The 17036-nt window shown below is 36.2% G+C and overlaps 1 protein-coding gene across 1 annotated transcript; it reads right to left on the bottom strand.

The window, feature by feature from the left end:
- Positions 1-695: 695 nt before the first annotated feature.
- Positions 696-13906, bottom strand: LOC140801935 (lysine-specific demethylase JMJ705-like). Its single transcript, XM_073157325.1, has 7 exons — positions 12832-13906; positions 11712-11790; positions 11547-11614; positions 7796-7946; positions 5833-6512; positions 3785-4684; positions 696-2233 (listed from the first exon to the last, which is right to left on the bottom strand). Exons 1-7 carry the CDS (start codon positions 13673-13675, stop codon positions 945-947), a joined length of 4011 nt encoding a protein of 1336 aa, XP_073013426.1. The 5' UTR covers positions 13676-13906; the 3' UTR covers positions 696-944.
- Between the last annotated feature and the right edge of the window lie 3130 nt (positions 13907-17036).

Raw genomic sequence — 17036 nt, 5'->3', positions numbered from 1 at the left:
AAACAGTTAAGTAGATCTATCTTCGGTTGCTTGCCATCGTGATTAGTTATCGCCATTTGGTCTACTTCCTGGGACAAATCTCCACAGTTGAATTCTTGCAGGAGCCTTTACTGATCTCTGCCGGTTTGTCAACCTCCCTATCCTTCTTGTTTTCCTGAATCGAAATCATCCGATTCCTGAATGAGTTGACTAATGTAGCAGAAGACTTCAAATCCTGACCGAATATGGAACGCAAGAATGCTTCAAAGGTGATACCTTCACAAATCACAGTATGTGGCATAGATAACGAATAAGAAATTTGAACACGCACATTAACACAAACAAACATATATTGTGTATATATTAATTCAAGCATTTTGTAGAATGCAACTTGGAATTTGTGAAAACTCTTCTGAAGGTGGTGGAAAAGGTGAGGGAAAGAGGATTATGATCTACCATTGAAAGTACAATAAGGGTCAAAACAACTACAAAGCTTGTGATAATTTAAACGCAATCATCCGTCTGTGCTTCTAAATCTATTGCAACACTTAGTTTTTATGTAAAAACTGATTTCATCATTCATCAACAATATCTTAGCCAATTTGCACCTTTTTCTTTCAGAATTAAAAGTTGATCATCCTGAATCAATAATAGTGCATCACTAAGTTTGCTTCTTCTTTTTTAATCTCAGTAGACCGAGTGCAAATCAGAAGAAATTTTCCAACATCAAAATGCGTTGTTCTGATTGCAAAGAAAATGAGTAAATTAAGTTAATTCAATGAGGCCAATGGAGCTTGGACAATGAACAGTTGACTGTGAAGCAGAGAACAATGAAAGAAGTTAGAGAGGACACCTAACCTATCCTACTCCCCTATCAATTGCATTCTTCACAAGAAATTAATTTTTGGCCCTCCCTTTTTCACATCAGTGTCATAAAAACAATATTAGTGCACAAAAATTAGCAGTTATTTGCAAATCTTCTTCGCAGAATGACCTGTCTTCCTCTTGTGGCGGCTGAAATCTGATACAAACCGGAAGGTCTGACCGCAACCTGCTTCCTTGCAGACATAAGGCCGGGCTCCTGTGTGCACCCTTATATGCTCCGTCCTGGCCCACGGCCACTTGAACGTCATCTTGCACCCCTTCCATGGGCACTTCAGAGGGCGGTCGTCCAAGTGAACCTTGCGGTGCTGAAGAAGATACTTGTGTGAAAAGAATTTCTTTCCACAACCCTCGAGTGGACATATGTTGCGCTTGTGCAATGCCAGGTCGTGCTTGGTGCTGAAACTCATGGAGCATCCCTCCAAGTCGCATGAGTATTCTTCTTCTTCTTCATCTTCTTCTTCTTCTTCATCCTTCCGGGATAAATCTTTAGTTTGAGCTTTTCTTGCTTTTCTATTACTGGTTGACTTCTTCGAAGTTTTCATTTCTATGCCTTCTAATTTTGGTTGTTGCCTTCTAAGTCGTGTTCTTGGGGCATCCTCAGCTCCGATTTTCAGCTTCATTTCATGTTGACTGCAATTCTCCTGACACTTAGTTTTAGATAGATTTTTAATAAGGCTGCTGCATACAACCTTAGGACATTTAGATGAAGAAGATATTTCAGGTACATCTTCAGAGATGTCAGTTCTATCCAGTTGAGTACTTCTCCGTTTTTGGGTTCTTGATTTCCCTGATGGTCTTTTTCTCTTCCTTCCAGATTTTTTTGTTGATGGTGTGCTACCAATAGATAGATCTCCATTTGACCGCTCTCTTCTTTTAATACATGGATTGTTGGGTTTGACCTTTGTTTTCTGAACAGGAATTGGGTGGGATCTGTCCTCATATTCATGTTCTTGATACTCATTTATATGAGCTAGATATGGATGGACTTGGTTGGACATCCAAACTTTACCACACCACTTTCCAGCTACCACTATTTTCTTCTGCCTGCCCAGTCTTCCTGTTGGACCTTTTGGTTTCATGGGAGAGTTATCTGGAGATTCTCGGCCAAACGCCTTGTATATAATAGCATTGTATGGCATCTGCTTGCTGTAAAGTGGGGACTTGCTCTGGCTGGCACTGTAGTACAGATTGATGCCCATCTTTACTGCCCAGTCACTGTTGACGGGTATGGCTTCCTCATCTTCCAAAACTGTTTGGATTCTTTCCTTGTCTTCTTCTGTTGCCTCCCTAAAATTAATCTCCTTCCATTCATGATCAATTCCCAACTCTTTTGCCATAAGTTTAGCTTCTTCTTCTACTTTAGGATACTCTGCATGCAATGTGGTTCCTCTTAAGGAAGACAACTTTTAAATAGGAATCAATATGATGCAGGAAGTTTAGCAGCATATTCCTATATAATATTTATTTGGTTCAAGCAACAAACTTGAGCAGATTAGTGGAAATAGTCGACAAGCTCTATACAGTAGACAATTACTGGCTAGAAGAAGATAAGAGTTTCCATTCTTGTGTTAACCATGAAACTATCATATGAGCATACGATGTGGGAATAAGGTGGTTGGTTCAGAGATGAAAGAGATGGAAAGCAAATGATACACCATATAAAATGTAAATTCAAATTTGCAAAACAAAAGTTCTGCATAATTGTCCAGCTTAGTAAGAGTTACTAAGAATATCCAGTTATAATGCTATAACTTGAGGTTTCCATATGCTTTAAAGATAAGTCTTACAAACATCACTAAAATTAAATAAATTTAATGAGAAATCCGAGAACATAATAAGGCTGTCAATGCATGCAACAAAACCGACTAAACAAACTTAACTAGGCACATCAATCCTACTTTGTCCCCCCATAAACTCACTACTGGCTACACTAAAACTTATTTTTGTTAGTGTGTCACAACTTCTGACCACTTCAGACCTATTTGGTTTGGCAAATTTGTACTATTATGTGACTCAAGTGGGCATGCCATGCTGGTTTCCACATCCCATATAAACAGTTTACCAGCCGGAGGCTCAAGGAGCAAGCATTATCCTCGTAGCATTTTCCAGTATTGCATCCAACAAGAAATAATCTTAAATTAAATAATGTTATTTGAATGTCTCTTTTATTCTCCCATCAAATTGTCTTCAATTTTCCTGTTAGCATCTTTGAGTCTCCTCTTGATATGATACTTCTCTTATAACATTAGGTAGTCCTCTTAGTTCTCTAGATCTCTTTACACTCCTCATAAGAGTTATTTGGATTGCACTTCTTTTGGTCGTTATTAAATTTATCAAGTTCACTTAACATGACCGTAAGGATTGCTCCTTGTATCCAAGAGGTCAGGGGTTCCAGTCTTTGTAACAAGTTCAAAAATGAGTGTAAGGATACATAAATCTTTCCGACGGCGACTCTATGTAGGTGGAGCCATGTACACTGAAACATTCTCCATTTTAAGATCTTAGATTTAGGGTATAACGAGGCATGCAAAATTTGAGGCTTCACCACAATATTTATTTCTACATCTATCGATCCTTGATTCAATTTATAGAACACCCTTCCACCATCATCACCATCCCATAATTTGATGCTCGTCAACCCTTTATGTTGTTGCATCAGAATTAAGTACCAGGAAGAATCAGTGTATAAGAATAAGGATCTCCACAATCTTACTTTTGTTCCTCCTACTATTGCAGTTGGATCTTTCAGACCTCAGATCCCTACTTCCTTTAACAAGAGAATCTTCTAATATTTCTGTCTCTACTAATGAAAACATAGTCATCAAGAATAAACATAAAAGAGGACATGGGTAGTATGCCAGAAACAAAAGAAAGAGTATTGGTAATTAAAACAAAGGTAGATTATAGTAGTACTACTCACCTGGATGACACAAAAGCATAACATCCACACCACCAATTGGTTGAAGTTGTTTTTCCACCTCTAGAGCATGTTCGAGACAAAATACATGCATCCTTGAAATATCCTTGTCATATTTTAGCATGTCTGACATGGCTGACTCCTTTATAGAGCTTCTGTGATTTCTCAGGTGAGCATTTCCAGTTATTGCAGCTAAATCTACACAGGTATCAGGCTGCCTAGAAAAGTCTCCAGAATTGGACCCCGGATTTTCCATATCATTCGTACTAATGCTAGCAGTCCCAGTTAATTGAAACCTTCCATTAACTTCTTCATCACCACTATACATTGAGAGCAGCTTGCTGTCCGCTTTTCCCACTACACTAGATGCTTGCATCTCACTACCATATTTTAAGCATCTCGATGCTGCTCCTGCATCCACTTGCCCATTCCACTCTAACCTCACTTGGCAAGTGTCCACATACTTGGGACTTGTTGCTCCATTTAAATTAGATAAGTCATCAATGTTACAAGAATTTTGAACCGACACTTCACCTCCGGCATCTAAGCTTGCAAAAGGAATCCTTGATATCCCAGTGTATCCCTGTTTGCTCTCATGTCTGTCCAACTGTTGTTCTGTCTCATATGGAGTGGTACTTGAAGAGAGATCCTTTGATGTACTTGCTAATTTTGGATTTGTTTTGCATTTTAAGGAAGAGCCCTCAAAATCATTTTCATCAGCACTTGCAAACATCTCATTGGGTGCTTCCTCTTCAGAGTCTGAGACCCCATAAGCAGAAGCTAAAAGATCAAGAGCAGAAATGCCTTTACGAGTTGTCTTACTGAAAATTTGTTCACATTGATCTGAAGCTTTGACTGAAAATGTATTTGACACCAAACTACCAGCAGTAATTGGTGCTTGTCCTGTGGAGGAGCTACAAAATTAATTAGAAGTCCTATGGAGCATAAGGAAGCTGATGAAAGATGAAACAAGGAACTACTGGAAGCATAGTATTGTGACCTCAAGACAACAATTTCACACTAAAGTTCTAGTTCATCAAAAGATGGAATTTTAGTACCAACATTCGGAGAATATCTCCGCAATATCCCAACATATCAAAATAATAATAAACCAATTACATAGTACATATACGAAACAAATGGATTCTTTCTGTCTTCTCTAGAGAAGAATGAAGTTGTTAATCTGGCCACCCGAATACAGAGAAAGGTTGATGATCTGATTACTTTGCCTGATTGAGTGCATCAAACATAGTCTTAGTAACTAGAATTATTGCATTCTAACACCTTTTATAGAAAAAGAAAAGCTAGAAGGAGAACCCAATTAGTATTAGGATCCAAGGAAGATCTACACTAGATCAATAGGCAATTTAATTCATCTTCTCTTCTAGTATTATGAAACAATAGAAGCCACCGGTGGCCATTAGAAATGGAAAGAACAAAAAAAGGAATGCACTAGATTTTCATTTCGAGGGACTTCGAGACAGAAAGAAAAATAGAAGAGAAGATCAGATCATCAAATTAATGTTTCTATCATCATGTTAATGGTTCACAGATAGCGAATCATCAGGTTGAGGATCAACAACAGCGCCATATACTGGGGCAGCACAGTATATGCAGCCCAACATATTTTGTTCTGGGATCCAGTGCTGCATATTTTAAATCCTTTGAGAAAATCTTTTTCCAACTCTTTCCTTCTATGAGAATGATTCAGACAATTACTTGATGAACAAATGATTAGGACATCTTCCACAAAAGGATATGTTATAATCCTGTACATAATGAAAATAATCTAACTTATGTATGATATGGCTTAAATGCATTCAATTTTTTTCCTGGTAGTGAAGATTGACAACAAAGGTTATTTGGATTGGAAGGTCACCTGCTTAAATGAGACACAAATTGTGATGAATTTAAATTTGGCTGATCAAAGAAATTTCATGGGAAACAAAAAAATTAAATGATAGAAGACTATCAGAAAACAAGAATCCATTGGCACAATCATGAAATGAAACAGTATGAAAAAAATTATGTTACCTAAATCTTAAACTAACCTGAATCAGAAACCATGTGGTGGTCAGATGCCCTCCAATTTGAGATATTATCAGCATCGCTTGTTTCTGCAGAATCAGCTATATGGCCATGGAAAAAACTGAAATCGCTAGACATGATATATCTGGCTGTTGCTTCTTTCAGTTGAATGACTGCCACACATGCAAAGCTCAATATACCACATGTGACACATGACAATAGTCCTTGATCCAACAAGCCGTCGCCCTGCCGACATACTAAACTCTGCAATTCTGGGGTGGAAGAGCAGAAAGAATCAGCTACAACTTTAGCATTTGATGAATATAGCTTCTTTCCTTGAGATACAGTGGAAGGATGTTCTTCTACTGAACATGGGCTGTTGAAATGCCTCATCCCTTCACTTCTTTCTGAAATGACAGCATCAGAAGGTAATGCTTCCATTGACAGCTGCTGACTTTGGAAACCAAGTGATAATCTTGGTTTTATCTTCACCTGGGTTCTGGTAGGAACACTAGAACAAGGACTGTAAGATGTATTATTCGGAAGTATTATACAAGATCCCTCATCCAGAAGAACACTGAGAAGGTTATTATTTTTTATCACACTTTCAACGAATATTTCTTTGACCATGATTTCTCCTTCACCTCTCATCTTATCTTTTAACCTAGAGCTTCGTGGTTCAGGACTGCAAGTAATGGGAACCCTGTACAAGGAAATCAATGCTACTTATGCAAGCACAAAAGATTAAACTCAATAACTCATACTCTGCTAGCGCAAGTAGAAATTATAAGGTCAAATAAATGACGCAATTAAAATAATCTCTTCAACATTGATGCTAATAGTAATAACTAATTATGCATTACAAGAACAAGATAACAGAAAGTCACCTTAGAAGATACTGCATACTGTGAAAGGGTCACGGGAGAAAGGAAAAAGGAAATCTAATTAGTACGGTTTTATTTCGGAAGCTCAGAAGCCCCTGTTTAGTTCTATGTTAATTTTTACTATTCTAGATTAAGAAACAGTACTCTAGATTTGTAATCAAAACTCAAAAGTCAAATTATCCCTATTCTTGATTAGAAATACTATTCACATTATTCCACACATAAGCCCAATTATTATTTTACCCTTAATTTGATTAAAGGTAATTTAAAAATCCTCTCTCCTATCATCCATCTATGCCATTCCACAAATCAAAATTTTTTGCTCAATTTTTCTACTTATCGCCTCTCCTACTACCCACTTATCTCATTTCTTACTCAAGTATACATTGCATACCTACAAAAGATGACTTATATATCAAATCAAGGGTATTTGAATCATTTTCACTTCTTACTTATATTTTTATATCAACTTTATGTCACATCAAAGATAATTATTATAGGACTATTCTAATTTGCAACCAAATATCAAATTACCCTACCCTATATTAGAGGTATAATTTTAAGAGTAAGAAATTAGAAATAACTACTCCAGTATTTTCCCTTAGCTGGAAAACAAATGGGGCTGAAGTGTCCAGAAGATGATTCATATTTCATACAGCCATATGGAGTATGAAACCAGAAAATGCATATATCATCAAAAGAAAACTAGTGGAAATAGTAATGCATACTAGCCACAGATTTGAACTTAGAATCATATCTAGGATTCTAGATAGGTCAAAGATTACAAAAAGAAGTGGTAATCGAGGACTAAAGGGAATCCAGTGCATAGGTCAAAGATGATATTGATAAAAGATAACTGTGGACTGATTTGAGAAAAAGAGAAAAAGCAAGAAAGAAAAAATTTAAAAGAAAAAGAGAGAATAGAATAAAGGAACTTTAAGAGAGAAGAGAGACTTCTATACCAATTAAGTTTTTAGTATAAAGGGAAAAACAAGGTAAAAAATAAACATGGGGAGAAATAAGAAAGTCAAGGATTAGCAAATGAATTTTAATAGAGCTGCAACGCTCCTATATGGATGCTGAAACGTAAGAGAGAACAAACCTTGAGCATAATGACAGCGCTAGTGCATAAAGAAGCTGATAGTGAGACACCATTGGAGGATAATTAGTTGAAGCCCTTCGAATAGCAGCTTCTTTAGCTACTCTCAACCATTCTGGAGTTGCAATATTTGCTGCCTCCCCACAATTAAAACCTATCAGGAAAAAAAGAAGTGAGAAAAATTTTCTCGCTAAATTGATAGCTTCAACCAACATGAGGAGAAAGAGAATATTTAGCAGTACACATAATGTGAGTGTTGAACCAGAACTTAAAGATTTTCTGCCTATGCAATGTAACTTGTAGATTACGTTTTGTGCTTAATTGATACCTAGATGATCCACAAAGATTGACTTCAAGATAACTAAAAAGGTAGAGTCCACTAGAACAGAAAAGAAATAAACAAGGGTGATCAAAGGTATAATTAGGTCCTTTCTTTGTGCTCCATGACCATTTGATACTAATAATCTGAAATAGAAAACTTCATAATTTGAGAGGTAATGCATTATGTTTAGATAAATTGGGAAGTAGTCAATCAGGGAATCAAGTGATAATCATATTTAGAGAATGAGGTTAACTAAGATTACAATGCCAAGATAGATGAGTGATTTGCAATTAGAAAGTAATATGGTTACGAAATGTGCCCGAGTGACTTAATGACATCAATGAGAGGTGCTGCCCAAAAGATAGAACCAGGAAATTCTACAAAGAGACAAAAGAAATAGACCTAGAAAGGGACTGAAGATATGTATAGGAGAAGCAACAGCCAACCTGGCCAATGAAATTGTTTCCTTCAACAAACACCATGCCTCACAATAGGACTTTTGGGGAGAAAGAGAATATTAAACACAATATCGAATCAATCTTTCTAGACCAAATCAACAAGGACATGAATATATTATCTGTTCTCTTCATAAAGCCGCCATTAAAAATAATTACTATGTAAATTAAATCCTAACACTATTGAGATTTCAATTCTTTATAAATCTCTTACCAGGCAAGTGATCCATGCTATCCTGTCACACCAACAGAAGGAAAGGACACAACATGTACAGTTGGTGTGGACTTAAATAAGAGGAGGAAGAACAATGACAAACCTAGATGACCCGGTAGCAAGAGGAAGAATGGCAAGACAAAAGAGAGCCAAAGATTGTGGAGACTTGGTATACTTAGATCTATCTTTGGTGGTTGATTAGACAAATTTCAACAAACTCAGACTCTATTGCAGGCCTAGAATGGAAAACCTGGATCTTTTTTCCTTCCAAAATTTTGAAGTCCCATAAAAAAGTCTGAGAAAAATGAGCACAAATTTCTAAAATTGTTAATCAATTTAAGGAAAACCCCAAAATCATAGAAATATAACCATCAATGGTCCATCTAAGAAATTCCCTAGAATCAGACTCGAAGTGCAGTTAAAATTGGGAAAACGTTCTTTCCAATTCTTTTTCACTAAATGTGAAAAGATCTTAGGAAAATTCGAGACTCAATGTTTTTTTAGGGCAATATCTGCAACTCATGACCAAAAAACAGCTATTGCTTATGTTAGAATGATTAAAGATGTAAAAGCAACACTTCATTATATAGTACTGCAAGGAAAAAGCAATAGCAACAACATAGCAGATAAAATTCAAGAAATAGTGTCTTACATAATACATACTTCTTAAGTGTAAAATCATAACATAGATATTTGATTCAAGCATTCTTAACCAAGTGCGAAATGCTCCATGATGTAGCATGTCCTGCCATGCTAGACCATGCCAGTAAAGATGGCATCATGCCATCATGGCCCAAGACTAGCGCATCAATCAGTTAAAAGATCAAACAGATCTGAAGAAAATTCCTAGAAAGTTCAATGTAAGATCAGCAGAATCTCATGAAAGAAATTGCCTTTAATGTTTAAAAAGTACAAGAATGAACTTTATGGCTAAGATAAGGTAGCTCTCAAGAAACCTTTTGCAAAGTTCCTAACAAGATCATTCAAGTCTCACATAAGAAAATTCACATAAAATTCTATAAGCACAATGATGATGCTCAAAATCATCAGAAAAGAGAAGAAAAAAAAAAACAGAAAAACTGGGTTCAAAGTACAGCAGCTTAATTTCTCTGTACTCCAATTATCTGTACTCCAATTAATCACAAGGATCTTGATTAGCCCCTTGCCAAAGCAACTAATACTCAAACTTTTGATTCAAAGGGGGAAAAGAGAATCCTAAAAACAGCTCTTATATGGAAAAATTCTTTCATACATGAACATTAATTGTCATAAACAAAAATTAACTCTTTCTACAAAAAATTTCACTTTAAGGAGTTATTTCCAATTTGCAATGGTACTTAGTTATCCTGGAAATTCATTTGGGAGAAAAGATGTACCTTAGATTAGATACTATATTTATTGTCAAGCAAGGAATAGATTTAAATTCTTAGTCCTAATTTCTAAAAATGGAGTTCCCTTTAGGTAAAAGATCCCTAATTTAACAAGGCATATTGGGATCTTCATGAATAATGATTCTGTTGTTGGGTTACAAAAACATTTAATTTGTACTTACAGACTGCTAGTCAAATAATGTTACTAAAACCACTGATTTGACCTGATAGAAGAGATATCAACCATTCACTGTTGTCTTTGACTGGTAGGTATATGAGAACCTTTGGTTCACAATGAAATATTTTAACAAATGGAAAGGAGTTTTCCACTTTTTGGTAGTTGATTTTTTATCCAAACTAATGTCTTTCAAAATGCTTAGTCACCTAGGCATCCTTCTATTTTGTCCAAAATGCCTTGCTGAGAGTTTTCATGTTTTGGCTTATTTATGCATGTTATTAATCCATTTTTTTAGGGAAGAAAAACCCAAGTGATGAGAATGGATCCAATAAATATTGGATCGATCAGGATGAGATAAACCACTTGAATTGAGGTTTGGTAGAAATTAAGGGATTAAGCTTTTTGGAAAAAAAATTTCCAGCAGTAGTTTTCCTTCTTTTACTGGTGATTTGAACCAAGGATTGCCGTGCTAGACATGGCATATTCTAGTTAGCCATCAATACAGCATGTGCCAACCAACATGGCCAACAGAGGATGACACACCCTCATGCCAAAAAAAATTGTCAATTAGTCACAAGCATCACAGGTGATACAGGATATCACAGGCCCAGCATGGGGTGGCATGAATTGGCAAGTATCAGCATGGGACAGTATCAAGATACTTAAGTATCATAACAGGTCTTGTATTAAGTATTGAGGAGCTGGGGTATAACGACTGAAATCTTTGGTTTGAAATTACGACTTGATGAAATAATGCAAAATGTAGAAATTAATTTCCATATGAATCAATATTCACTTTTATTATGTTATACTTTCTTCCAATAAATAAGGATAGTTTTTAGTTATTTACCATTTTCTGAACCTTCTATAAGTTCTTCATAGACTTGTTTAAAAGACCATCTAAGTCATCATACCTTGAAACTAGGCAATAACGATGGAACTAGGGGGCCTTACAAATCACCTTGGAACCCTGTCCTAATCCCAAACAGAAGGTTATTGGTTGTTTCCTCCATTTTACTTCGACTTTATTGATATGTGCTAATGTGCTACAAAGACTAAAAAGATAAAATACTTAATATGAGAATCATGAACAAGGAAGTATAAACACCTCAATTATACAAAATGGACAATAAATGAATGTATGTACATCATGACATGCTTGACAGATCATTTATGCCCTCCAAAAGAAAAGGAATATGATAGGAAGATACCTACCATGGCTGAAACCCGAGTGATAAGATCCAGGAAATGTGACAACAAACTCTCCAGCATTTTGAACCAATCTGCTTTGTAGAAGGATCTATCAATGATTAACCCAAAAGCTAAGTACTAACTAAACTTCAACTAGTGAACATGAGAAAAGATGTGATCTGCTATCACCTGCAGCATGGGATTCCAGCATCCATAAGTACTTCTGGAGATATCACTGTGGTCTTTTCACCCAGGGTTGTAAATGTCACTGCAAAAAGTCCACAACAAATTGTTCATCAAACTATCAAATATGTACATATTAGGAATGACGCAAAAGAACAAAATGGTCTTCAGCTATGGGAGTAACTGAGAAAGCTTCAAGGAAGTTAGCAACAAATTAAAAAAACAGACAAATTCTCCATATAAGATACTTGTACATGTCGTGAATGATCTAGAAATTTTGAAATAATTTGAGGGAAAAAAGTAGAAATTTTATAGAGAAGATTTTTGATGTTATGACATGAAAAGAATCCCTCAGGTAGCTCCTGGACCAGTGATGACTGGAACTTATATATATATATATATATATAATATCACTAGAGCCTCAGATGATAAGATAATCTTAGACCAAGCCTAGAAATCTTTATATATGATTTCATTGCATATCAAGATACATGACAATTACAAAACTAACCTCCAGAAGATATTTTCCCTTCTGCAATAGATGCATGGAATCATGTTAGCATCCTAACTTTCCCACTTTATAGAGAAAATAAACAAAAGCCCTCTACAATATTTTCATCTGATCTCATATCCATGCATGTCTATGTATTTCATTCATTAAAACCAAAAAGCCTGTATTCATTTTGTCCTATATCTAAGCAGCAGGAAAATATAACACTAATGAAAATGAATAAGTAATTTTTCAGCCACCTGAAACATTTACTGAATTACTGGAGATAAATTAGGTATAAGAAGCCAATAAAGTAACAGGATACATAAAAGTTCAGGAGAAAAAGCCAACCCTCTTTTTAACTCTCTCTCAGAGTCAAGTAGAGCATAAAGAGCTATAGGAAATAAGATCCCAAAGTTATCCAACAATTCAGGTGATTGAATTCGACTGCATGCGGTTGTTAAACACAAATCCAACTTGTCCGCACAAGAGAATGAGCCATGTGACAGAAAGAACAGGGGAAGGGAAAAATACAACAACTAATAAGAACAACACAGAAGGGAACCAACATATATGGAAGAGAACAAAAATATAGCTAAATACAGGGTAAAGAGTAAGTAGAGGCCAAACGCTCACCCAGAGGATTCATCTCCTCAGCATACCCATGCACGCGAACAACCTCCTCAAACGCCAAACGAGCATCTCTCGGCACCCCATACCACGTCTTCCCCGCGCCCATATGCAAGTAATTCAGGCTGTGAAGATCATGATCCTCGACATGCCACGCAAACCAGCTAAACATCATGGCGACATACACCATCGGCGATGTCACCCCGGGGATCTCCTCCTTCATAAACCTCAACAACGACCCCTTGGCCCGTGACACCGCCCGCATATTCCACAGTGTGTCCCCCACATTGCCACTATCCTCCTCCAGCCGCTTCTTCCCTGCCTCATGAGGCGCGAATCCTGACCCAGGCATGTCATTCGCATACTCAACCGAGATAGGCTTATCAGCACAAGCTTTCCAGAAGAGACTCTCGATCTCGAGCGGCAAAAACGCCTTCTTTCCAGTTTTCTTCAGCTGGGCGCGTTCGAATTGCTTCGCCTTCACCTCGAATTGCTCGAGGGTGTAGTGCTCGCCACTTTGCCACACCGATCGCTGCACAGGGCGCGGACGCCGGGGGCAGAACCCGACCTGCTGCAGCCGAGTGGTAAAGGTGGGAGCTTTCCTGGGGCCCTCGGAGCCGACGCTCCGGGCGGAGAAGGAGCGGTTGAGATTGGCAATGGCGGTCCTCCTCGGCGGAGCAGGGAGAGGCGGGACGATCTTGCAGATGCCGTAGCGCGACGCCTCCTTCTCGATCTTGAGGATGTAGGCGATAGGGTCGTGGAACTCCGCCGGGGTCGGGTGGTACTCCGGGGCCAAAGGTAGGGTTTTTAACCATTGGGGGACCTCTGCGGGAGATGGGTCTGCTGCCATTGGCAAGATTGGGCACCAAATAAAAAGAAAAAAAAACTAAAGATCACCTTGTTTCTCTCATTGCAGCACAAAAGAGTGGAGAGGAGAAATTTTGGGACTGAGATGGGAAGAAGGGGATGGGGAAAAGGATTCTATTCCATATGCTCTCAAAGAACCTTTTTCCCCCTTTCTCCTTTTGGGTATCTCCACTAGTAGCTTTTAAGCAGCAACTCTCCTCTTTGTTTAATACCCTAACTTTGCCCTCTTCTCCCCCTTCTTCATCTATGGGCGAGAGGAAGAGGCGAGAAGAGAGAGAGGAGCAGAGGAAGGAGAGAGAGCATGTGAGAGAGAGAGGTAAGGGGAGAGTGAGGAAGGGGCTTGAAAAGGGAGCTGGTTTTGGGAGTAAATATCCTTAATGCCACTTCTTTCTTGATAACCATATATACAGGGACTTTTGTGCACAATAACCATCCACACTTTTAACCTTACTTTTTACAAAAAAAACCTCTCTTTTTGCTTCAATAAAAAAAATATATATCTATAAATCAGTTCTTCTCCACAGTCTATTTGCAAATAACCACTTTATTAGATAAAAGAGAATTTAAATGTACAAATATCTAAAGGGATGAGGGCTTTCACTATAAATGTGAAACATAGTAGGTGGTTATTTGCAAAAGAGACCCTAATCATAGGGGCATTTTGGATCAGGATGGTGTTTTCTTTAATCCAACCAAAAGAGTTAGTAATATATATATATATATATATATATATATTGTGTGGTGTTTGGAAGTGCAGGAATTGGTGGTATCAAGGGAGTCTTCTTGGGTTCAATTATTTGGTGGACTGGACTGGTGGAGTAAAAACTGTGGGTAGTTTTGTGCAACAGTGGGCTACATTTAAGACAATTTACACTCTATATTAGAAGTCACTTTCTTGGATTATAGAAAGTCCTCAAGAATTTGAAAGTTTCCCAAGGGCGGGTCACCCTAATGGTACAGTTTGAGGAAGTAGTAGTTTCCCTTCTTCTTTTTTTTCTTGGTTTTTCTTTTAAAAAAAAATAAAAAGGATAATATGTGTTAATTAATCATTAGGATTATAAAGAGAGCCGTCGATATCGGTGGTCAAAATTTGTACAAGATCAACAGGAAAAGACTATTTTTATGTACGTCTAAAATTTATATTTCTAAGTAGTATTTGCGAGCAAATCAGCAGTTTTGTTAGTTTTTTTTTTACATTGCAAACCAGAATAATATGAAATGAAATTATGAACTTTTGTAGATCTGTTCATATTTACTAATGAAGTAAATAATTTTTAACTCACATTTTTGGTGTGTAAATATATAATAGTCAAAAATTCTAAATTTTTTTTTAAAAAGACCATAATAATACCTACACTTTTAAGCTAAGAATTATGATCCAGTATCACTTATATCTTTTAAAGAAAAAGTAAGTTTGTAACATTAAAACTCCCCTTGAACTATCATAATATTTATAGAAGGTTACATCGTTGATTGAAAATTAATTTTACAAATTTCCCCTTTTGACAAAAATTAATGGAATAAGTATATATTGGTAAAGATTGAGAGAAAGAAGAGAAATAGAAGCCACGGAACTCACTATTTTAGAGAGAGAAATGTCGAACGAAGGGAAGAGGAAGAGAGATTAACCGAGATTGGAAAAGATAAAGCTTTAAGAGATTGAGAGTTTGAGAGTTAAACAGAGGAATGAAAACTATATTAGGGTTGCTATTTGGAGAGAAAATATGGGGAGAAAAAGAAAGAGAAAAAGATAATTTATAAAGATTAGGAGGAAGAAAGGAGACGGCCACATAATTTTCTTATTGCCCAATCTCTCATACTTTTTGCAAGGCTAATAAACTAGCTGACTACCTCGCAAACAATACTCTAGTTAAATTGGTACATCTTGTGATGCAAAAACTCCTTTTTGTAACTTTAGAGGTTAATTAATATAGTTTGCTTTCCTTTCAAAAAGAAATGTTCTTCAAATATGATATATGGCTAAGTTTTTCTATATATATATATATATATATATATATATATATATAAGTGAAACTATAATTTATGGCTAGCATTAAAAACTAATCAAATATTTGCCACTGTATACCACTTAGCCTCCATTTAGATTTTGGGGATCATTTTTGTTGGTGGTGGTGGGGAATAAATGAGCAGTAGTGCTTGTCCAATCCACTGAAAATCAAGCATGGATGGAATGAGTAATTCTAATCATAGTTATTAGAATCAAACTTGAATGATTATTAGAATTAAATAGAACTATAGAAATCAATTCATTTGATATATTAACGATCACAAAATTTTAAAAGACAAATATATTATTAACCAAACATTTCTAAAATTTCAGGACTAAAATGCCCTTAGGATAAAAAAAAGTAAATTTAAGGATAATTACTTGAATCTTGAAAGTTACTTATTCGATCTAACATCAAAGCCAAACAGTTTTGGTGGTTGTTTCGCTAGTTTACCGGCCCGACCACCGAGCCACGATCAATTTTGATAACTATAATTCTAATATAATACCAAATTTTCATATTGCTCAAGACATGATCAAAGAGATATTTTGAAACCACTTAGAAGCAACACTTTTTTTTAAATACATTTTACCCTCCTGTACTTATATCTCCAAAATTTTCAAAAAATCTCAAACAAATTCCTATACTTATAACTAAGAGTAAGACTGTTAATTTTTCTATTAAATTTAATCAAGTACTATAGCTATTTTAGTAATTTAGCTATATTATCTTAAAATCTGTATATTTTTCTATAAAACATGAAAGGAGCATTTTAATAACAAAGAGACTTAACAGAAAAACTAGCGTTTCACTTTAATCATAAGTAAATGGAATGATTTGAGACTTTTTAAAATATAAGATAGTAAAGTAATTTTAGACATAAATACATAGAGATTAAAATGTTTATAACATTTTTTTTTATTGATTGAATAGAAGCATCACCTAACAAAATCTCAATAACAAAGAGACAGCTTTAGGAGAAAGCTGATACTGAAATTTCTAACAATGAGTGTCAATGATAAATTCCCCCTGGTGATAACATCAGATCAAAATCAAGCAAAGATAATGATTATGGAAATGCAAGCCACATCAACTGTTACAAGAAAATTTTAAGCAACTTTAGCTGTCAGGCTCCTCTCTTATAGAGCAAGAGATAAATGTAGAATTGAGCACTCCATCAATAATTGCTGACCGCCGATCATATTTTGCCATTTTAACTCTGGCTCTCCAGTAGAGTTATGAAGGCGAGAATATCCCCCCACCCCAGGTTAATTGGCTCCTATAAACAAAACTCTCTAGTGACAAGGTAGTTTATGTGTGAATGCTTTAAAACAT

The sequence above is a fragment of the Typha latifolia genome, chromosome 15, assembly GCF_019914945.1.
Source record: "Typha latifolia isolate L0001 chromosome 15, TyphaL0001v2, whole genome shotgun sequence".
Lineage (NCBI taxonomy): Eukaryota > Viridiplantae > Streptophyta > Magnoliopsida > Poales > Typhaceae > Typha > Typha latifolia.
Note: the sequence above shows the minus strand (reverse complement) of the source record. Positions and strands in the feature narration are given on the sequence as shown.

Bases quoted from the DNA above. Each gene is read 5' to 3' on its own strand.
- LOC140801935 (XM_073157325.1), bottom strand. From the start codon at position 13,675: ATGGCAGCAGACCCATCTCCCGCAGAGGTCCCCCAATGGTTAAAAACC. The intron at 11,791-12,831 runs GTGAGCGTTTGG...GACTTTTTGCAG, and splicing joins TGAGGAGATGAATCCTCTGG to TGACATTTACAACCCTGGGT. The intron at 6,513-7,795 runs GTTTGTTCTCTC...TTCCTTGTACAG, and splicing joins GCGCTGTCATTATGCTCAAG to GGTTCCCATTACTTGCAGTC.